Genomic DNA, 22,953 nt, shown 5'->3' with positions numbered 1-22,953 from the left:
ACAAAATTATCGTTGAGTATGAACCACTACAACTATTATTGTCGGTTTTACTTAAAATTGTATTTTGAACTTATTATTTTACCCTTGCTGAATCAATGTCCAATAGCCATAATATATTACAGTTATAATATTGCTGTTGCCTGTTATGATAATAAATAATATTTAATTTTACAAAATAGTAAAATAATCTCTTATAATAAGATTTAATTTATAATTTCAAATCTCTTACAGATTGTTCTGGCTCTGCTCTGAAGTAGGTGCCTGGTATACAGTTCAATTATATTTTGTTTTTTTTTTGTAATAATAACTGAATGATGTTATCTGCTCGTGAAACAAATTTATTTTTATTTTTTTAAAACTTATTTCTTTAAAGTGTTAAGTAAACAATATAGGTGAACATAAATCTAATATTATGATGATATACGTTAGACTCAGACAATTGGGAATAAAATAATTTTAAATGAAATAGTTTACTGACGGTATTTTAACCACTAAATTAGGTCAAAATTAGAAAAACTGTCTATTTATTTTAAAGTTATAGTACTTGAGGTTATAGTACCCAGTACTTGAGGTTTAGGGTATACTTATATTATTTATAAATTTATGTTTATTTGTCATAATGGCGTGGAATTTCGAATATTTCTTAGCTTAATGCAACTTCTAAACTATATTATATTTACAAATGTATGATGTATTTTAAGAAATATTAAAAAACGTGTTATTTACTAACGTACAATTAAAATGTATTCGTTTTGCAACTGTCATATTGTTAAATTGTTGAATTTAAGTTTGTACAATGTATGTACAGTTGTTAGTTTTATACTATGACAGCTACACACTTACACGTATTAAGTATAAAAGTTCAATTTAAGAAGAGTTGAACCGGAAAGCCACTGACCTCGGGTGACAAAAAATAAAATGTATAAGTCTCTGTTGTAATATTTTTAACTTGTAACTTGTACTCTGGAATATTGCAGACAGCTATCGCTTCCTTCCCAAGTTATTATGTATTTTCTAAACAAAGATGTAACTTGACATGTACACCAGTAAAAAGTACAATATATACCTAATAATATTATGTTTGTACGAATATACAAAGTAAATTGCGTGTAACTATTTTATTTAACAATTATACATTTCCCTTGAAACTAAATTCATTGAATTCATCTAATTAATTATCATTCAATTCAGAAGTTATAATAAATATTAAAATTTAAAAAGTAAATACAAACTTATTACAATTGTTCAAACAAATTCAATAGGTAGATAATGTGTTTGAAAAAATATTAAATTTTTAATTACTTCAATAATTTTATTATAATCTTGTTAAAATTTAAAGAGTACATAGATTCATTACAATATTTGACTTTGACGTTACAACTTACAAGAGCAACACTGTATCTATGCCAAACAAATTATAACATTATTGTGATCATTGATTAATGTCATTATAATTAAAAACTTTTGTATTAGGAAATTTAATAATCATTAATCATATATTATGGAATTAGCTAACGTGTTTTAGCCTGATAAGTATTGTCTATATTGAGGTAAGCCCCCCCCCTTCGATATTTGCTCCAATGGCTGCGGCCCACTGCTTACTGTAACTAAGTCTGCAAGTACATGTTTCACCATAATATGCCGTACATTATTGGAGTTTTAACTTTTGGGTATTGTCGTACTGAGTACTAACTACTAACTAGGACTATTTATTAAAATATAATATGTATCATTATTAATGTTATACCACGCCATCATCACGACGGGTATTTTATAATATTTTATAACAGTGTAAGATTCCGGTATGGTTGACAGAGCCAAAAAACTGATTTTTCGCCATCACAAATATTCATAACACTTATATAATAATAAGAATGATTAAAACAGACCCTAAGTATTTTACTACCCTTGGCGAATACATTTTTAGCCATCCATTTTTAATGTTTAACCGCAATTTATATTCCAAAATAGATGAATTTTTATGTTTTTGTTTACATTGTTATTTTCAGAAATATTTAAGAAATCAATCGTGTTGCGTCCGCGTACCACGTCTATACGTAAGTACCTATAACAAGTCACAATAAATGTCACATCTAAATTTTTCAGCTCCTTGTGAGAAACCGACGCTGCTATACCTATTTCGCCATCACGTTGGGCCGGCCGGTGGCCCTGCACCTTATCTCCTATATTATCGTGATGTCTATAGCGGTAACCAAACTTCCGCTTCCTAAGACCCGATGTACAAAATACAAATTTACGATACTGTACGATAACGTATGTACTGTGGCCTGTGTATGTATAGTATATGACGGTACTGCATATATAGGTACACAGTAATCTTTCGATCAACCATTATAGTATTATACTATGCGTCCTATATCAAATATATAATATACGATTTACCTCCCTCGCCCCTTATACTCATATACGTATCACATCTCACCACCTCCCTCTTTCGCGTGTATATATATAATATATATATATTATAATATATTATACGTAGTAACATCATTGCACGCGCTCGTTATTTTTTCTCCTCTCTTATATTATTATTTTTTTCTCACTCCCCACCCCCAAATGTGTATATAATAAATATATGTATGTACACGTCTTCGCCCGTTAGGTTGCCGTCGAACAATCAATTTCCTCCTCTGCGGCACCACCCGCCGCCGCTCACACTCACGCAAACGTGTGTGTGTGTGCGTATATATATGTACGCTAGCTGCAGGCACGCACGGCGCGTACACACAGTATTTAAACGCAGACGGTTGACGCCTGCGGCCGGCCGTCGCGTTGGTCTGTGTTTAGGGGCGAGGGGGTGGCTTGACTGGACGGAGCGGTGGGTGCCCCCTTGGAAGTCGCGACGAAAGCTTCTTTCCGCATATCTCATCCAAAGTCCGACGACGACGACGACGACGACGACGCCATACAATATCTGACGCCGCAGCTAGCCGCCGCCAGCACACTCAGACCACGACGCCGCTATATTATATACATACAAGACGGTAGTCGCCGCCACCGCCGCCGCTTATATACGCGCGCCGCCCGCCCGGCTCTTTTATCATATAACGCCGCCGCCGCCACTGACGTCCCAAGGACTTCTCCCCGTCCAGTATATGTATATATAATATGTATACGGTCTGCTATACGGGGGACTCGCAGACGCCCGCCACTGTGGCGTTTCCCCCTCCGCCGCGATATCGTTTTTCTCCCCCGCGCCGTCCTACCGTAACAATATTAGTATCATATATTATATTACGACTTACGAGAGCATATCGAATACCAATTTTTCGTCTGATCGTGTTTACGGTAGTGTCGTAGTGACTTATAAAATATATATTATGTACTATATGATATGCGTAATATATTATAAGCGTTATTATTATTATTATTATTATGTATGTGCTGCAAAAGTGTGAAGTATTAACGCGCGACGAGAAAAACAATAATTTTTAGTAAACGGTGAAATAGGAAATAATTTTGCACAGCTGCAGGGACAATTACACAAATTTGTAAAAAATAAATAATTTTGATTATATCTCATTTAAATATTCGTGTTGCTGACTATGGTGATGGCAGCCATATTATCAATATACACAATGGTTCATTAATTTCCTCGCCAACTTACGATGTCATTTAAATCTGCTTTCTGAATGATATACCGCGTCATCGCGATTTGCCGTGGACTCAAATTGACACCCTATGAAATCAAATTTAAACAAAATTCAAGCGTTCCGAAATATCACACTCATCAAGATTATAAATTCTCGGTACTTTGTCTATAACTCGACCCTCCACAGACGCCTTGGCATTAAAACAATTAAGGAAGAAGACGCAAACTTTTATAATAACGTTTCTTTACTATATTAGAAAACCACCAAAATTCATTGATAAACAGTTTACACATATCTTCTTACTTCCTAGAAATTCACGTCGAAAACTTAAAAGAAAATGATGATAAGATCTTCAAACTTAATCCTCTAACATTCCGACCAAATATAGGTATTAGGTACGCATCTTGTGAAATATAGGTACTGTGTATATTAACGCGTAATGCGTATCATTATAATATTATTATAGTATCTAATAATTATTGGTATAGTCATTAGTATAGACTCTAAATTCTAATAACTCTACACTATAATAAATGTCCCAGGTGGACCTTTGAGATTTGAAGCAGATGGTACAGTATTGTACCTATATTATATTTTATATTATTATTTTAAGTTTGATGATGATTAGATAATCTTATGATTTATGACAAAAACAAAACTTTAATTTTAATGTCACTTAAATTACAATTATAACTGTTTGGAAAATTGACTATAAACAATTTTTTTAATTCTATAAATAGTCAAAATTTTCTCTATTTTGTTATTAACTATATCATACTAAAATTCTAAAATTCGTTTCTTTGATTAGAATCTATTAAAATTAAATTTGAAAATGATATTGAGTGGAAGATCTTATTTGAGGGAATGTATACATTTTTGGAGTTTAATGTTGAGGGATTTTCTCTATGTTTTTATACGATTGGTCCATGTAAGTTTGTTGTCTAGGTGGACTCCGTGATATCAGGTGAGTATGTTTGAGGGAATCATGTCGTTATTAAGCGTCGTGGGGGGAGGGTGGTAGAGACCTGAATGTAGGGAGAAAGTTGTGTCCATTGATTTGTTCTGATTTATTTTAATTTATTAATTATTCTCCACTCCTTGAACCAGTTTTGGAGTTCATTGTGTGCTTTGAGTTCGTCAGAGGCTCTGGTTAGGTCGACATTTGTTGAAATAATAGCTGTATCATCAGCGAAGGTAGGAAGAGTGGTGTTTTAAAAGTGTGGAATGTCGGATGTAAATATATTGAAAAGTAAAAGTGTTGGAGATAATATATACTACCCTGAGGAACACCGAACACCTGCTTTAATATAGTGGATTAGAGAGAGTTTCTGAGTTTGTCCTTACAATGAACAGCAAAAGATCTATTTGATAGGAATAGAAAATAAATAAGGAAGCCAAAAGAAACGAATTTTGTGGAGGAGGCCCAAACGTGGAGCCAAACGCGGTCAAACGATTGTATGACGTCGAGGAAAACACCTGTGGAGTAGAGCTTATTTTCAAGTGATTGAGATATAATAATAAAATATATTAAATACAAAATCAAACATAATATTATTTGTCGTATAGAGGCCCAACGGCTAAAGAGCTAGTACCTATACTTCGTGACTTTTAAACTTTAACGACTATACTTCGTAAGCAAACCAGTAATCACGAAATGAACAAAGAACGACAGTTTACTTATATTTAAAAATGAAAATATCTTCGGTCATAATAAAAATTGTCAATATGAGTGAAGTACCATAATCACATGGAAAAATATAATAAAAATCCGAAAACTATAAAGTTAGGACAATTAAGAGGACGTCGAACCCACATATTATGTGAGACTATACTTGACTCCGTCTTACTATACGCATAACATAGTAAATTGTACGTTCAGAAGAATATATTTTATTCTGTTATTTTTAATAACAATAATGTAATTTAAAGAATATTATCCAGGGACACACCACACCGTATAACCCTTTTTTTGGTACGTTTGTTCTGGTGCAACTTATTAGAATTTTAAAATTGTAAAATTAATAAAATATTTTTGTAAATAAAACATAACAATTTTTTATTGAATATCTATTAGTATAGATTTCACCATTGGTGAAATTAGGATTAGGGCTTAGCACATAGAAAAAAGATTAGCCCTCCACCCCCCCCCCCCCCCCCTCAAAAAAGAAATGTCTTCCTAGTCACCCTAAATACGATTAGAAAAATAATTGTAATATTTTATTTTTACATGGCATATATACCATATATTAATACAATATTATAATAAGAGTTAGATACATTGATCATAAGATACCTACTTGACATTCGTTGTGTATAAATTATAGATATTAGGTATATTATTATACTATATTATCATAGGCGTGTGCAAAGTTTTAAGTCAGGTGCAGCGAACATATAATATTCACAATTTACTGGCTCATTTTTTCATGCCAACTGACCCACAAGAGCGTTTAGTTATAATTTATAATTTATAAATATTACATTCGATAATAAGTATAACTATTATGAATTATGATATATATTATAACGTATAATAAATAATAATCTTATGTCCATAAATATTTACAAGGTTTAATAGGTACTAGGTAGGTACCTACTACACAGGCCTATACGTACATAAATACCTAATCTAAAGTCATAGTATGTAGTCATATGTGATATGGATATATCTTAAATAAAAATGAAACATTTAGATATAAAGCTTTAAGAGGAAATCGCACCCGCATAATATGTTGTCTCCGTCTTACACGTGTACGACATAGCAAATTTTACGCTCAGCAGATCACGTTTAGCCCCGTTAATTTTAAATTAGAGTGAATTTGACCTCTTATAACATTTAAAGTTAAGAATGTTATCTAGGGCATCTCATCGGCTTTTGGTTATACTTTAGTTTTAAATTGAATTATGAGTATTTTAAAATTGTAAATTGTTTATACGTCTTTTAATACGGAAATATTTTAAGACGGAGACGACATGTGCGGGTGCGACGTCCTCTTAAGTACCTATAAATAATAATCATTATCGGTTTTATCACAATATAATGTAACACGAGCACACGCGGCGATCGTCGAGAGTCCGTGTATTAAATTCTTAGCAGAGCGATGTACTCATCATTGGTTTTACAATGGTCAATGACGTGTTCTTTTTTGTGCGTGTCTGAGTCTGACGTCACCTTTAGAAGCAGTAAAAATGCTTCAGTCAAAAGTAAAATTTCAAAAGAATCAGGAACAATAAACAATTAGTCTTCGACAAAATCGATTTTGTTATATTTTGTAACAATTTAAAAATAAATAAACTTAGATACTTCAAATTGCAATATTTAAATTAGCACTTTCTAGTCACGATATATTCACAAAATATTTTACCTCTTTTTGTGGACTAGAATTTATACATTAGACATTTTTGATTTTATTTTAGTTTTGTCGATTTATATCATTATAATATGTAATACATAGTATGATAAAATTTTTTTTAGTAAAACGCTTGAAAATATAATACAAGATTTCTAGTATTCTTATCCTATCGATAATATTTGGTTATAACTTTTTTTCATAAGGGTTTAAGGGGCCTTACTACGGTCATTATTAAAGAGGCATCATTTAGGCAATTTCTAAGCTTGTCATAGCCGTCCGGGATTTATGTGTTATTTGTAAATGATTATTAGTGTGGGTGAAATTAAATGCGGGTATCCTCTCTCGTACGCGCATGCACATGTCAATAACGCGATAACCATATCAATTTCACTACATGAATTTTACAAAAACATACATTCGTTTTGACAAAATTAAAGTTAGTTAACGTTGTCTGATTTTGATTCTGAAAAAATATTTGAATTCAGCAGAAAAATGTCTGAAGATTATACGAAATATTTTCCGTTTTTAAGGGGATTCGATACCGTGGTTTTCTGTTTTTGTCTAGCACACTCACGACATAGTATTTTAGACATGTTTTTTGCCAAACATTCCAATTGATCTATTGAAGCGATAAGAATTCTGAAAACAGACTTGAATTCGTCGTAAAGTCTACTTGAAATCAACTTTCCCAAATTTTTGAAATTGTCCCCCAAATTCCAGAAAACGTCATATTAAAAAAGAGTATTTAAACATTTTTGTATTTCAATTTTTGGAGAAGCTAAAATCAAAAAATCAAAATTGTGGAAAAGCCCATTTCAAGTAGACTTGACGACGAATTCAAATCTGTTTTCAGAATTTTTATCACTTTATTAGATCAATTGATATGTTTGGCAAAGAATCCGTCTAAAATCCTATGTCGCGCGTGTGTTAGAAAAAAACAGAAAATCACGGTATGGAATCCCCTTAATATTAATTTTAATTTTAATTATGATTCGAAAAAGTTGATAATATCAAATTTTCAATTACAGTTCACAATAATATAAAATTTAGTTTTTATAAAATGCTTTGTAGGATCTATAGACAATTTTCTGGTGAGTTCAATTTTTTTTTCAGAATCAAAATCGAACAACATTAACTAACTTTAATTTTGCCAATACTTTAGGTCTTTTCGGCTGAAATTAACGGCAATAGCAAGGCCCCTTAAAGCACATATTTTTACGAAATTTATCAAGATCACAAAAATTTGCAAATTATTTTGTTATTTAAAATGTATTACATTTTTAATATTCATATCTAAGGTTTTAAAATATAATACAAGATTTCTTATAATTTTTACTACTGGACATGAATAAAAAAGTTTATCGTAAAGCCAAAATGCCACATAATTTTATTATGAGCGATTAAAGTTTAAATTTTAATAACATTCGATGTTCAAACAAATAATATCGTATTTAATAACGATTTATCCTCTAACAATTTTTGCTATTTTCAATTTTATGATTATTCAAAAACTATAATTAGTAAAAAGTCGAAACATTCCACTAGGTATTAATTGAATTATCATTTTCTGTATATAATGAAAATGTTCAAAATATTTAGATTAATTTTAAGCCATTTATAGACGATTGAAATGTTTGAATTGTTTTAGATATTTTTAGGTTGTATAGAAAAACTTGAAAATGTAATAGATGCATGGTCCATTTAAGTTCTTTTTATAGCAATTTGAAAATATAAAGGTGCAATTTTTTTTCTTGTGTTTGAAGTTTTAATGTTGACAAAATACCAAACATTGCAAATTATTTTATAGTTAAACAAATACAAAGTTCCTTATAAGTTTTTCTTACCGAAACCTAAAAGCCCCAAAATTCAAATAATTTTAATATTATATATACCTATTATAGTATGTATACTGCAGATAATACTGTCATGATATTTTGTTCTTGAAAGTTAGAAAAATTAACTCCAAACTCCCTAAATATAAACCTTAGGATTGCCCTTGATTTACTAATTCATCAGTCTAATACAATTTAAAATAATGGTCCTTTAACCATCAACATCAATCAACATCAATACATATTAATATAATTTTTACAGAACAAACTTAAAAATTATTTTACATTTAATTTGTAGATTATTGGTTGTTGCTTATAAAATTATAAATTAAAATATTGTTGGTAATATATGTTAACAAATTTCTAATCAAAATTGTAAGCTTTACACTATATAGGGCAGGTAGCCCTATATATAAGACTAGTCCGTCTTGACTGGCCTAGCGGCAGTAGCAGATCCAGAAGTCAACCAAGGGGGGGGGGGATTTTCAATAATTAAATTGTCTTTTTGTTTAGCCTAATATTATAATAGGAAATAACGTTAAAAATACAGCCCAAATGGATGGGGGGCGAACGCCCCTTTCGCATCCGCCACCGAGCGCAAGCACTGCAGCATCTGCAGTGCGAATAACGGATAATCACAATGTCACAATAATACACTGTTACCTATATGGTAAAAGTATATTATACCTGTTGGCCAGGGCTGGATTGGCCCGTCGAGTTGCCGAGTAAAACTCGGTGGGCCGCGACAATTTTGGGCCGTTCAAGTCATGAGGGGCCGCGCTGACTGAAAATATGTTAAAAGTTAAAAGTTGAAGAAATGGAGACTATAAAATAAAAAAAACTATGCACGGAATAAGAACGTACTCAAGGGCCGCATGTAAACTCCGCCATGAGAACCTTTTTTTTAGTGTAAACTCCGCCAGGAATATAAAACAGGTAAAATTGGGTTCATGTAAACTCCACCAGTGACAAAAATCAAGTAACCTACACTATACAGATTATTATTAAACAAAAAATCATAATTGTATAATAATAATTATCCTTATTAAATAAGTACCTATATGCCAAAAAATATAAAAACTTAAAAATAAAAATAATAATCGTTCAAAGGAATCATACAAATTGTAATGAACAGTATTATGTTAAAAATAATGTTAGACAATTGTAATAACTAATAATCAAAAAATATGTAGGTATATTATATTATTATGACATTATATGTAATATGTTATAACTTATAATATTTTGAACTGTGAACTAAAATTATGAGATACAATAAATTTGTAAATATTCAAACCATTAAGTCTAATACAAATACATTCTTATAACTATTTAGTATTTATAGCTTTCTCTAACACAATGATTTTGAATATTTGAGAATAAAGAGAGAGAATTAAGAGAAATATCATTTAGTTTTACATAAGGAAGGCCTTAATACTGGCGGAGTTTCCATATACCCTTCCAGGTAAGAAAATAAAACTGACGGGGTTTACATTAGACCTTTTTATCTAACCAGTATTCTGGCGGAGTTTACAATCGCCCGCCAGTTTGTAAGCGGGCCGGTAATATACGGAAAACCCGGTGGGCCGAATTTGTCGAATCCGGCCCTGCTGTTGGCGTTACATAAGATTATATGAATAAGCATGCCTACATCAGGCCAAATAATATAGTAAATACATATATGAATTCTAAAATATTACACTTGTATAGGCCAAAACTATATCGGTCCATCTCCTGGTCAATTAAATAATGTAATATATTTACTTAATACTTATATTGGTGGCTAGTTTTTAAGCTCACCCAATAATTATGTAAGTATTTAAGTACCTAATATAAATGAAAGATGTAAATGTAAATAAAAAAAATAATGCAATGCAATATAATATAATATACTTATATTATATTTAAATATAAAATAATCAAAATTTCATACAGAATTCAATTAAACACTTCAAGACTCAAGTCAATGTACAAACTCATTAATTTAATAATCCAAAATAATAAATTAAATTGCACAAAAAAATATAGGTAATACATTTTTAAAACCATTTAAACACTGATGTCGGGTTGCATGAAAAATGTATTCTTTTAATAGTTCAATAAAATTTAATTGGCCACTTAATCATGTTTAAAAGACCTTTAGCTTACTATTTTATATTTTATGAACGATTCGTTAAATGTTTAGTTATTGAATCATAGGCGCAACTAGGGGGGGGGGGGCTTTAGAGGCTAAGCCCCCCAAATATTTCTTACATGTTGTTTTAAGCATATTCAATATATTATTATAAAAGTAGGGATTTAGCCCCCTCAAATCTCAAACACTATTTGCGCCTATGGTGATTGTTCATGCAACTCGGTATTATAATTATAAACAATGTATGGTTCTTTAAAATTAGTTAAAATGTCTTGATATCATGTAGGTATTACAATTTGATTTTGACAATATCATAAAAATTAATGTACAAAGCATGATGATAAATTCTTTGCATTTTAACAACCAACTATGATTAATTATAACCAATAATATGTACATATTAATCTTAATAGTTTTTGTTAAACCCTGGACTAAAAGAATATTAATTTACACAAAAAAAGTATTTTTCAATTATAAGTCTCTTATTAACACATCTTAATATTATGTCGAGAAAAAGGATAATAATTCTTTATTGGTATTTAATAATCATATTTTATTGTAAATATTATTTATTCTCAACCTAATAGTTTTAATACATTGACTTGTAAGGGATTTGTGTAGGGGATTTTTCTGTAAAAAATCTTTTCAATGTATATACTTGCACAATGGCGACTAATAATATTGCAATAGTTTCTGTAGCTGACCATAACGCTACATGGTGATTCAGATCTTCAGCACGTTTACGACTTTGAGCTTCTTTTAATCTATGATGAGTTTGATAATCGATAATTTTATTTAAATATTCATGAATATCTTGTGACGTTGTTTCCATCTAAAACAACATAATGAAATATTTATATTCTATAGTTGGATATGATACTACGATCAATAAAGAGTATTATAATATACCTGAGTCATAACAGTCACTTGCTCTCCTATACCGGGTAGTGGGTCTTCCTCGCCAACTTGTAAGTCCATGTACACGAGCTTGTGCGAGAATGTTGAGAACTCATTACTAAAACAAATGGCATATGGTCCACTAACTGCTGCTACAAAGGTATGGCTGTCGAATTGCGATTTCACTTGTCTGTATAGAATTTCTTTGGTCGGGGACTCGATTATCACGTCGACATCATATTGCCCACCAGTGACGACCTGCAATTGAAACACAACACACAGTTAACTACACAATTAATGTACCGTTAAACTATGTTCACCGTACTTGGTACTCCAGCGTGGTGGACGTATTTTTCTGTATGTTCTCGTAGTAACAGTCCTTTGCCTTGTCCTGGAGTTCAAAAGTCAACTCGATCGATTTCACCAAACAGATGCTGTACGACAAAAATAAAAGTCCGATCAGTGAGTTCATATTCGACGGTATCATTTTGACTGTTGTAGTAAAGTCGTAAAGAGGCGAAACATTTAAGCTGTTCACAGCTCGAATAACTCGATGTCAACTGTCAAGTTTTATATTGTATTATAATTGTATATTAAAATAATAAAATGTTCTATTTATCTGTTCAAACTTTGAAATTAAAACCTTCGGGGAGCAATGCTGATAATTGTTACGCTACTGATAATGTGCAAACGAATCGTTGACGTCATTGATTGCTTACGTGTTCTTTGATTGGCGGTAGCCGGGTAGCGTTGCGGCGAGAACAGAGTGATAAGGATAACACATTAATATTAAATAGGTATTATAGAAACATATTTTCGTGACCGTGGTTACGGACCATAGAAAGTTAATAGATTATAATAATACCACAAAATTTCATATATAAATTCTGTGGTAATACGGTATGAGTTTATTAAATAAATTTTCTATAACTTTGATAGCTAATGTGTATTATGTAGATATAGGCAGTGTTAAAAATATTATTATACATTTAATGACTTTTAAATAATAAATAGATTAATTTAAATTTAATTGCATTGTCTTTATTACCAATAATTTATTACCTAATAAATAATAGTAAATACTAATGATTATAGTATTATACTATTAAGTAGATGCTATAATGCTACACAAATACATAATAAGTACTACCTAGTACCTAATAACTAATAAAGTCGACTCATTATGTTTTATTACATATTATTATTTTGAGTGTTAATGTTCAACTGCCGCCTGCTAATAGGAGATATGTATCAAAATGTATTTAACACCTACTCTTCACTCTCACTTAATTTAATAAAACACATAAATGAGAATAATTTTTTTATCCAAATTAGAGTCATGTCTAAATTAGGGTCTTTTAGAACAGCATACTGCATCTTCTGTCCTTCTTCCCTTAAGAATATAAGATGACAATCAACACATGGTTGGTTGAGTTAAATTTAAAGACATATGATTATGTATATATGATAGATTATTACGTATCGGAGTATCGCTGTATCTAATCTTTGTTATTTTTAAAAAAGTAAATCTAAATACCGTACCTTCCGCATCAACTTGAAAACAATTTAGGGTAAGCAAAAATATCTGAAAAGTTGGAGTGCTTAGTGTCTTAGCCCCCCCCCTCAAGTCAATCACTGACTATTAAATATGTATATGGAGTAAAATCATAACAAAATGACAAAATTATATAAAATGGTGGTCACTTCACACTTGTCAGCAATCACCATCAAGCATGAATGCACGATGTAGAGATGAACGATAATATGTTCTCTGGTTTTATACAATTCTACATCATGCCATCACAGGAGTACATGACACAGGTTAAACGATTACAAAAATAACAAAAATAGTATATTTTATAATATTATTATAATTTGTAGTTAAACATTGATCATTGATGAATAGATATTTTAATTATTTTTTTTATTATTAAGTCATATTGTTGTAATTTACGGTACCTACTGGTTTGTAGGGTATATCCGCGCCCGGGCGTGTGAAAATTGTATAGCCCCGCCGGCCGCCACTATAGTATACCTAATAGATAAAAAATTTAAAATGTATACCTATATAGGTTATATTATTATGAATAATTATATATTAATATAAATTAAAGTTTCCGGAATTTAAATCTGGCACTTGTGTTAACAAATGTTTTAAATTTATATTTAATTTTAATTATATAAATCTGTAGATCAATCGGACCATTGACGAACAAAAACGTACTAAGAGTCTAAACTCTCGGATTTTGTTATACCCTTTGATAATTGTTCGATATATATTTGTTTGATTATTGGTTTTTATATAATCCATATTATGTATTATATTATATAACGGTACATTTGTCAGAGAATCGTTGAATTACTAACGCGATATATTTATTATTGTGGAAGGCGGCGAGGTATCAAATTTGAATTGTGGAGCTGTGAGGTTTTCACACTGTCGGCGGGAATATATCAAACCAGCACATATAATTTAATAAACTCCATAATCCGTTGAGTAAGATACATCAAACTACCTAATTCCTTAAGTCTTAAGCGATAATTTGAAACAATGAACTAAGATTATCTTTGTTTCATATTTGAAACTAGCGGCGTTTCGGAAGCTAGAATAAAATATGACATTTAACTTTTTTGTGCTCATACCAACTTATAATTATTGAAATGTGCAACACTGCATATCTGCGCGAGAGGGATGACACGACAACTACAACAGGACTGTCCACATTTTATTATGTTTTCATTTCGGCTACAAAACACAAAATTACAATACGTGTTATCAATGTTAATTATTTATCAGTGTTAAAAAAATTGTTGAAATTTTTTAACGTTGGAGCATACGCCAATTCTCCAATCAATAATTATCAAATTGACTATTTAGTGACGAGTGTCGAGCGACGAGCATCGAGGACGAGTAGAAAATAGTGTATAGCAAATATTACTTACTTAGTTACTTATTATTTACATACATAATAAGTAATAACAATAACATTACACTACACAATTATTATACTTATCTTTAGTTTCTGCATAACTAATCACTAGATTTAGCTGTTGTTGGTATTTAATATTTTTCACAGTATCTACATAAAATATAAGTAATTTTGGTGCTAAAATTGTATTCTTATTTTGATTCGATAACAGATTGCTGCTGGCACACGCCCCTATAATTCAAGAAGATAAGTTGGTGTGTATATTTGTATTTTGTATATTATTTACAACACCTACTATATAGGTAGTAAGGTGATCGCATCCGATTATTTATCAGTGAATGTTGAATTATAGTTGAAATATCATTGACTATAATTTTTCAGAAAAGTTAAAATATCAAAATGACGGATAGCAAATATTTTACCACCACAAAAAAAGGAGAAATATTTGAATTAAAGTCTGAATTGAATAGCGATAAAAAGGAAAAAAAGAGAGAAGCTGTAAAAAAGGTAAAGTCGTTTACAATATTACTATTAGGTTTACTACTTATTCATTATTTTACCTAATAATTTAATCAAAGGTAGTTTATAATTGAGACTGACTGGCAGGGCCAGATTGAGCTATTTCGGCCTACCGAGATTTCAAATTTGTATCGGCCCTGAACTCATGACTGACCCTATCCCCTAATAAAATAAAATTGTGTGACCACTTTTTAGATTTTGCGCTGAGCAATTATTTCACATACAGTATTTTTTACATATATTTATATTTTTTTTTTTGTGTATGTGGAACCTTTTTGGAACAGTTAAAATACTTCTGCTTTCAAGTTTAGAGCGTAGTTCCTAGAAGAAAATTAAATCAAACTTTTTAGGGTCAAAATTCCCAGTACTTTTCAAAATAAATTTTACCATTAATTTGGAATCCTTGATGCACAAGCAAATGTATAGATTACTTAATTTTTATTTGAGTCTTATAATTATCAAATGTAATGTAACTGATCCCTGGTTAACTATTAAAATAGTTACTTATATATAGGCCTAAGTAAATAACCTATCGATATTCCGTATTATGTTGAATTACAATCATAAAGTTTTTTAAAGTTCAGTTCTGTATAGCGTTTTAGTTAACTGGCTTATTAATAATTAAATTAGATCCTTAAAAAAAGTACAAGTGACTATAGCTTTATTCTAAATAAAAAGATACTCAAATTTAATTTAATAGGTACCTTATGTTTTTAAGTTAAAGAAATTTCTTTGTTATTTAATTTCTTTCTCAAAGAGACTTACTATAGATAGTGTGGCTTTTCTGTTATGGTAAAAATTTTGATTAATAAACATTAAAAGAAATAGTTTTGTATACAATAGTTTAATTTATGCAGATTGCAGAATAAACCATAACTAAATGTAATGTCTTAATGTAATAAAGTAATGAATGATTATTTATGATGTTGCATTTATTCAAAAGTTATAATACTTCTGTTGCTATTTTTGATAGGTTATTGCGTCTATGACGGTTGGTAAGGATGTGTCTGCTCTATTTCCCGATGTTGTAAATTGTATGCAAACTGATAACTTAGAACTGAAGAAACTTGTTTATTTGTATTTGATGAATTATGCTAAAAGCAACCCTGATATGGCTATTATGGCTGTCAATACGTTTGTTAAGGTAATATCTCACTATTTATCGCTATATTATAATTAATTTAATACCGTCTTTATTGCTCAAAAGGATTGTGAAGATCCAAATCCGTTAATACGTGCTTTGGCAGTGCGCACTATGGGTTGCATCAGAGTCGAAAAAATAACCGAATATCTATGTGAACCATTGCGTAAATGCTTAAGAGACGAAGATCCATATGTACGTAAAACAGCTGCAGTTTGTGTTGCTAAACTTTACGACATCAATGCACAACTAGTTGATGATCAAGGATTTTTGGAACAATTAAAAGAACTTTTATCAGACTCTAATCCTATGGTAATTACTTATTTTCTTTATGTCGTATAAAAAAATGATTGTAATTTATTTTCAAAAAGGTGGTCGCTAATGCTGTTGCTGCTTTATCTGAAATGAATGAAGCTAGTATAACTGGTTCTCCACTGATTGAAATGAATTCACAAACTATTAATAAACTTTTAACTGCGCTTAATGAATGTACAGAATGGGGTCAAGTGTTTATTCTTGATTCGTTAGCTAATTACAGCCCAAAAGATGATCGTGAGGCACAAAGGTAAATATTAATTAAAGTACATATTTTATTAGATTGTATATAATATATAAAGCTAACTATATTTGTTTAATTGAATATAATAGCTTTGGTTTTGCACTAACAAGTAGTATAGTTTAGAAAAACTATGTAATTTAAAGTATTGACACATTCATCGCAACTGTTGGCTATTGAAAATATAGTTATTTCATAAATATACCCTATGAAATATTGCCCTGCTATTAAAATAATTTTATTTTTTAAATCCGATCCTTTAAAAACTGTTTTATTTTTATTAAATTTGTTTGTAAATAGTTATTTTAGTTGTTTTTTAAAAAATATTAAACAATAATATGAAATAAAATATTTGCGCTATTTGTAAGTTGTAACCAAAAATTTGAAGACAGTAAAATATGTGTTAATCATTTTTAGTATTTTAAGTCTTGTGGAATCAATTAAATGTTAATGCTTATGTTAAAATTAGATCAGTTTATTTCATAGTTTTTTTGTTTTCTTTATTTTAGTATATGTGAACGAATAACACCTCGATTAGCTCATGCTAATGCTGCAGTTGTTTTATCTGCTATTAAAGTGTTAATGAAACTAATGGAAATGTTGCCAACTGATTCTGACTTTGTTACTACATTGACTAAAAAACTTGCTCCACCGCTTGTTACTTTATTATCTACAGAACCAGAAGTAATATATATATAATTATATGACAATTTATTCTATAATATGTCTTAAATTCAACTAAACAATTATGCATGTATATATTTTAGGTTCAATATGTTGCTCTCAGAAATATTAATTTAATAGTGCAAAAGAGACCAGATATACTTAAGCATGAAATGAAAGTTTTTTTTGTTAAATATAATGATCCCATTTATGTCAAACTTGAGAAACTGGATATTATGATACGTTTAGCATCGCAAGCCAACATAGCACAAGTTCTTTCAGAACTGAAAGAGTAAATTAATTTTTAATAACTAATTTTTTATTTTAACTGACTTCATATTAAAATGTGTTTAGGTATGCCACTGAAGTTGATGTTGATTTTGTGCGCAAAGCAGTTCGCGCAATTGGCAGATGTGCAATTAAAGTAGAGCAGTCTGCTGAACGTTGTGTGTCCACACTTTTGGACCTTATACAGACAAAAGTAAACTATGTAGTTCAAGAAGCAATTGTTGTTATCAAAGATATATTCCGGAAATACCCTAACAAGTACGAAAGCATAATATCTTTATTGTGTGAAAATTTAGACACACTTGATGAACCAGAAGCAAGAGCATCTATGATTTGGATAATTGGAGAATATGCTGAACGTATAGATAATGCTGATGAACTTTTAGAAAGCTTTTTGGAAGGTTTCCATGATGAAAATACTCAAGTCCAATTGCAATTATTAACTGCTATTGTTAAACTATTTTTGAAGAGACCTACTGACACTCAAGAATTAGTACAACAAGTCTTAAGTTTGGCTACCCAAGATTCAGATAATCCTGATTTACGTGATCGTGGTTTTATTTATTGGAGATTGCTGTCCACTGATCCGGGTGCTGCCAAAGATGTTGTACTTGCTGAAAAACCATTGATTTCCGAAGAAACCGATCTTTTAGAACCAACTTTACTCGATGAACTTGTATGTCATATTTCTAGTCTTGCCAGTGTTTATCATAAGCCACCAAATGCATTTGTTGAAGGACGACCAGGATTAAGAAAATCTTTACCAGCCAGGTAAAGAAATTATTATGATAATTTTTAATTCATATACGCACATATTTAATTTACAGTACAGTGTATACTTAACATGCATTGCTTATAGAAATGAAAATACATCTGCTAGTAATGTTCCTCAAGCTGCAGTCATACCTGCACCACAAGAATCATTGATTGGAGATCTTCTTAGTATGGATCTGACTACTCCAGCTGTTGTTCCGACATCTGTTCAACCGCCTTCTGTTGATTTACTTGCTTCTGGGTTAGATTCATTATTAACCACATCTGACTTACCAGCAGCTTCATCATCAAATACAGGTTTGCTTGGTGACATTTTTGGATTTACACCCACGCCAGTATCTTATTCTCCGCCTAAACAACTTTGGCTACCAAGTGAAAACGGAAAAGGATTAGAAATTATGGGAACATTTTCGAGGAAGTATGTCAAAAAATATTAATATAATGTATATTATAGGTCATATATTATTTAATTTTACTGTTTTTTTTAGAAATGGACAAATTAGTATGGATATGACTCTCAAGAACAAAGCTATGCAACCAATGAGTGGATTTGCTATTCAGTTAAACAAAAATTCGTAAGTATTTATTTGATAAAATATTCAATTTGTTTTTTTTATGTTCTCAGTCATTAGATGGTGAAAGTTTGTCTATAGAAATAATTGTCAGCTGATTTGTCTAATTTCCAAATTATAGTTATTAATGCAAATTATTGAACTTTTATTAAATTGTCCAAGGATCATAATCATAATTCATAACATTTATTATCATCACCAAAAATGTCTGGTTTGTTGGCCTTTAGTTACAATAAATGTAAATACAATAAAACTAGGTGAACAATTTTATCATTATTAAAATTATTATATAAGATTTATGGTTAATATTTAATATTTATAGGGTTCTCAAAATGTTTTATTCATTAAATGCATACTAATTTTCTCCTATTTGTATAAAATCTAATATACTTCATCAGGGGTCAGAAACTTTTTTGATGTCTAGGACCAAAAAATAACTACATTTTTCACAATTTGAATATACCTTATTTTATTTTTATTTTAAACAAGGCGAGGTTTGGGTCGCTGTATACCCCAAGGTCATACACCAATTTTCGTGTCTCCAACTAAAGTCTATGATTTTTATACAAATTATAAATTTTACTCGCGGGCCACATAAAAATACTATGATGGCCTAAGCGAGACTCTGAATGCTGACACCTGCTCTACATGATACAAATTTTAATATCAATAATATGCTATTTCAAAAGCTTAGTTGGTCATATGATAACTTCAATAAACTTAATTATAAAACCAAGTACACATTTTTCCCTTTGCTCAGAATTAAAATAAAACCAAAAGTCAAAAAGTTTTAAGTGATAGGTTTAAATAACTTTTAAAATAAAGTAAACTATTCTATTAGTTAAAAGGAAATTGCAAAAATACTTACAAAAAGTTTAAAAATGCTCCATAGTTTTATAAAAAATGACATTTCATCCAAGAAATACCCAAAAAATTCAAAATAAAATTTTTACCATTGAATACTTCGTGACATAAGTTGAATCTCTATAAGGACGAGCCTGAAATGTAAGAATTAAAAAAAAAATTGTAAAATGCATAAGTTCCGGTCCCTACTAATAAGTAATGGCATAATGTTATAGGTACCTTATAGTGTTAAACTCGGTACCACAAGAGAAGGAACCCATTATTTTATAAAATTTTTTTGGCAGTATTATAGATATAACATTGAATATTGATGATGTAGGTACATTGTTAATAATTAATTTAATGTTATACACAAACAAAATGTATAAGTATTAATTTCCGGGATCTTCAATAATATTGATGACTATTATCTTAAGGCTAAAACATTCGGAATCCTAATTAAATTTAATTGTTTTTAATTTTTCTTAAATATCCTAGCCCCTAGGTTTTGTCATACATTTTTTATATTCATAACTTATATTAATAACATAGAAAATAACACGTTACTCCGTACTTTTAGAAAGTAATTTTGTTACAACTGTGAATATAAAATATGATGAAATTACTACAGCGTTATTGCAAAAGTAATTTCTAATTTGCGTTACATTATTATCCAACACTGCATTTTACATTGTATGTAATATAATAGTTCATTTTGCATAACTTTTTTTGTAAAATTAAACAATTTTATTTAATAAATATATTTATTTGTACGTTTATTAAAACCAAAATTAAAATTTTATAAATTTTTTCTTTTTAGTTTTGGTTTGACACCAGCTCGTCCGTTACAAGTATTAAACCCACTATTGCCAACGGCATCTTATGAAACCAGCTTATCTCTTGCGACTACTGGACTTGTGCAACGAATGGAGCCCATAACTAATCTTCAAGTATATATTTATTTGCTATAACATGAATTATGAAATAAAAAATAAAAAATTTACAATCATGTTATAGGTGGCAATAAAAAATAATATTGATGTTTTATATTATGCTTGTATTATTCCAATGAATGTATTCTTTATCGAAGATGGTCAAATGGATAAGCGAGTGTTTTTGAAAACTTGGAAAGACATACCTGCAGAGAATGAAGTGCAATTCACTTTGAAAAATGTTCTTTGCAACACAGGTAGAAATTGAATATAAAGTATAATATAAAACTATAAAGTAATACCTTACGACTTCAAACTATTCAGCTAATATTCTAGTAACATTAAGTTGCACAAATGAAACTGTTCTCATAAATTCAATTATTAACTCTTTTTGTTTTTTACTTAAATTGACCAGTTTATTTTTTTTAAACTATTTTATTCTATATTTTTACTTATAGATATTAATATTTTTCAGAGGCTATTGTCTTGAAGATGTCACAAAATAATGTGTTTACAATAGCTAAAAGACACGTTGAAGGCCAGGACATGTTATACCAGTCATTAAAGTTGACAAATGGTAATTGGGTGTTGAATGAGCTTAAAATTCAGCCGGGAAATCCAAACATAACTGTGAGTAATTTAAGTAGTTAACTAGATTTATGCCGGGTTGCATGACAAATCAATACATTTAATGGCTCAATAACATTGAATGGATATGGGCTCTTAAATGGCTTTAATCATGTTTAAGGGACCATTATCTCACTATTGATTTGTTAAATGTTTGGTGTTTGTTCATGTAACCTAGCATTAAACTCATTGTTAAGAGGATGTGATACCCGCATGTGTTGTCTCCGTCTTACAAGTGCGTAACATAGCAAATTGTATGCTCAGCAAAACACATGTAGCTCTGTTAATTTAAAAATTAGAGTGAATTGACCTCTTATAAAATCTAAAGGTAAGATTATTAGTTAGGCAACCTCATGGGCTTTTTAGTATATTTTAATTTTAAAGCGAGTACGAGTATTTTAAGATGTATAAAAAATTTACAATTTTAAAATACTCATAACTCGCGTTAAAATTTAAATATAATAAAAAACCCACAAGGTTGCCTAGATAATAATCTTACCATTAGATTTTATAAGAGGTCAATTCGCTCTAATTTTTATACTAACGGAGCTACACGTGTTCTATTGAGCGTAAAATTTGCTGTTACGCACTTGTAAGACGGAAACAACACATGCGAGTATCTCGTCCTCTTAATAAACCCATATTATTTTCTTTCTGAAGGTTAAAAATATTGTGTTTGTAGATTGTTTAACATATGATATATCTAATAATTTAAAAAAACAATTATTTTATAACATTTATAAATAAATAAATATTTTAGCAAACTAAAATATTGTTGTATAAAAAGCTTATGTGGTCTGTTTTGTTATATTTTGTAAATCGTTTTATGTTTAGCTATCATTGAAATTACTAGCTATGGAAGTTGCACAAGGAGTTTTCCAAGCATACGATGCTATCCTTCATTCATAGAAACTTAAATTATTAAGTAAGTTAATTCCAAGTATTTGTATGAGTTATACAACTGTAAGTAGGTAGTCATAATATAAGCTTTCATTATCAAATACATACTAAAGTATTTTAATTAAAATGTTAACTACCTATTTATTTATTATTTATTCACAATACATGAATATTAAATTGAAATGTTTGTTTTAAAATTAAACTTTTTTATATTAGCATTACAATATTATTATGTTGATTTTTTTTCCATTATGTATTTTGTTATTTATACATGCAAATATTATTTAATTATAATAATATTAACATTTTTTTTTTCATAAATATTTTTATTGAAGTAAAACAATACTACATTTATTTAAACCTTACTCAAGTATTAAA

General features: G+C 29.8%; 2 protein-coding genes across 5 annotated transcripts; one reads left to right on the top strand and one right to left on the bottom strand.

The window, feature by feature from the left end:
- Positions 1–10,679: 10,679 nt before the first annotated feature.
- Positions 10,680–12,503, bottom strand: LOC132943744 (transmembrane emp24 domain-containing protein 3). The gene is made up of 3 exons (XM_061012828.1): positions 12,156–12,503; positions 11,843–12,088; positions 10,680–11,765 (listed from the first exon to the last, which is right to left on the bottom strand). The coding sequence occupies exons 1-3, from the start codon at positions 12,315–12,317 to the stop codon at positions 11,523–11,525; spliced, it is 651 nt and encodes a 216-aa protein (XP_060868811.1). The 5' UTR covers positions 12,318–12,503; the 3' UTR covers positions 10,680–11,522.
- A 2,067-nt stretch (positions 12,504–14,570) lies between these two features.
- Positions 14,571–22,927, top strand: LOC132942709 (AP-1 complex subunit beta-1). Of its 4 annotated transcripts, none has more exons than XM_061011329.1 (15): positions 14,571–14,753; positions 14,972–15,014; positions 15,142–15,267; positions 16,253–16,423; positions 16,487–16,732; positions 16,792–16,985; positions 17,486–17,660; positions 17,744–17,931; positions 17,994–18,698; positions 18,787–19,119; positions 19,190–19,276; positions 20,937–21,066; positions 21,134–21,305; positions 21,524–21,678; positions 22,510–22,927. In XM_061011329.1, the coding sequence occupies exons 3-15, from the start codon at positions 15,160–15,162 to the stop codon at positions 22,582–22,584; spliced, it is 2,739 nt and encodes a 912-aa protein (XP_060867312.1). In that variant the 5' UTR covers positions 14,571–14,753; positions 14,972–15,014; positions 15,142–15,159; the 3' UTR covers positions 22,585–22,927. The 4 variants fall into 4 exon arrangements, with proteins under 4 accessions (XP_060867312.1, XP_060867313.1, XP_060867311.1 ...); XM_061011330.1 differs by having other exon boundaries at positions 14,571–14,803; XM_061011328.1 differs by having other exon boundaries at positions 14,571–14,883.
- The last annotated feature ends 26 nt before the right edge of the window (positions 22,928–22,953 follow it).

The sequence above is a fragment of the Metopolophium dirhodum genome, chromosome 4 (genome assembly GCF_019925205.1).
Source record: "Metopolophium dirhodum isolate CAU chromosome 4, ASM1992520v1, whole genome shotgun sequence".
Taxonomy (NCBI): domain Eukaryota; kingdom Metazoa; phylum Arthropoda; class Insecta; order Hemiptera; family Aphididae; genus Metopolophium; species Metopolophium dirhodum.
This window is presented reverse-complemented; position numbering and strand designations above follow the sequence as displayed.

Excerpts from the sequence above, each read along its gene's own strand:
- LOC132942709 (XM_061011329.1), top strand. The coding sequence starts at position 15,160 with ATGACGGATAGCAAATATTTTACCACCACAAAAAAAGGAGAAATATTT. Across the intron at positions 16,424-16,486 it reads CTGTCAATACGTTTGTTAAG|GATTGTGAAGATCCAAATCC; the intron begins GTAATATCTCAC and ends ATTGCTCAAAAG. Across the intron at positions 19,120-19,189 it reads ATGGGAACATTTTCGAGGAA|AAATGGACAAATTAGTATGG; the intron begins GTATGTCAAAAA and ends TGTTTTTTTTAG.
- LOC132943744 (XM_061012828.1), bottom strand. The coding sequence starts at position 12,317 with ATGATACCGTCGAATATGAACTCACTGATCGGACTTTTATTTTTGTCG. Across the intron at positions 12,089-12,155 it reads CCACCACGCTGGAGTACCAA|GTCGTCACTGGTGGGCAATA; the intron begins GTACGGTGAACA and ends TTTCAATTGCAG. Across the intron at positions 11,766-11,842 it reads AAGTGACTGTTATGACTCAG|ATGGAAACAACGTCACAAGA; the intron begins GTATATTATAAT and ends ATGTTGTTTTAG.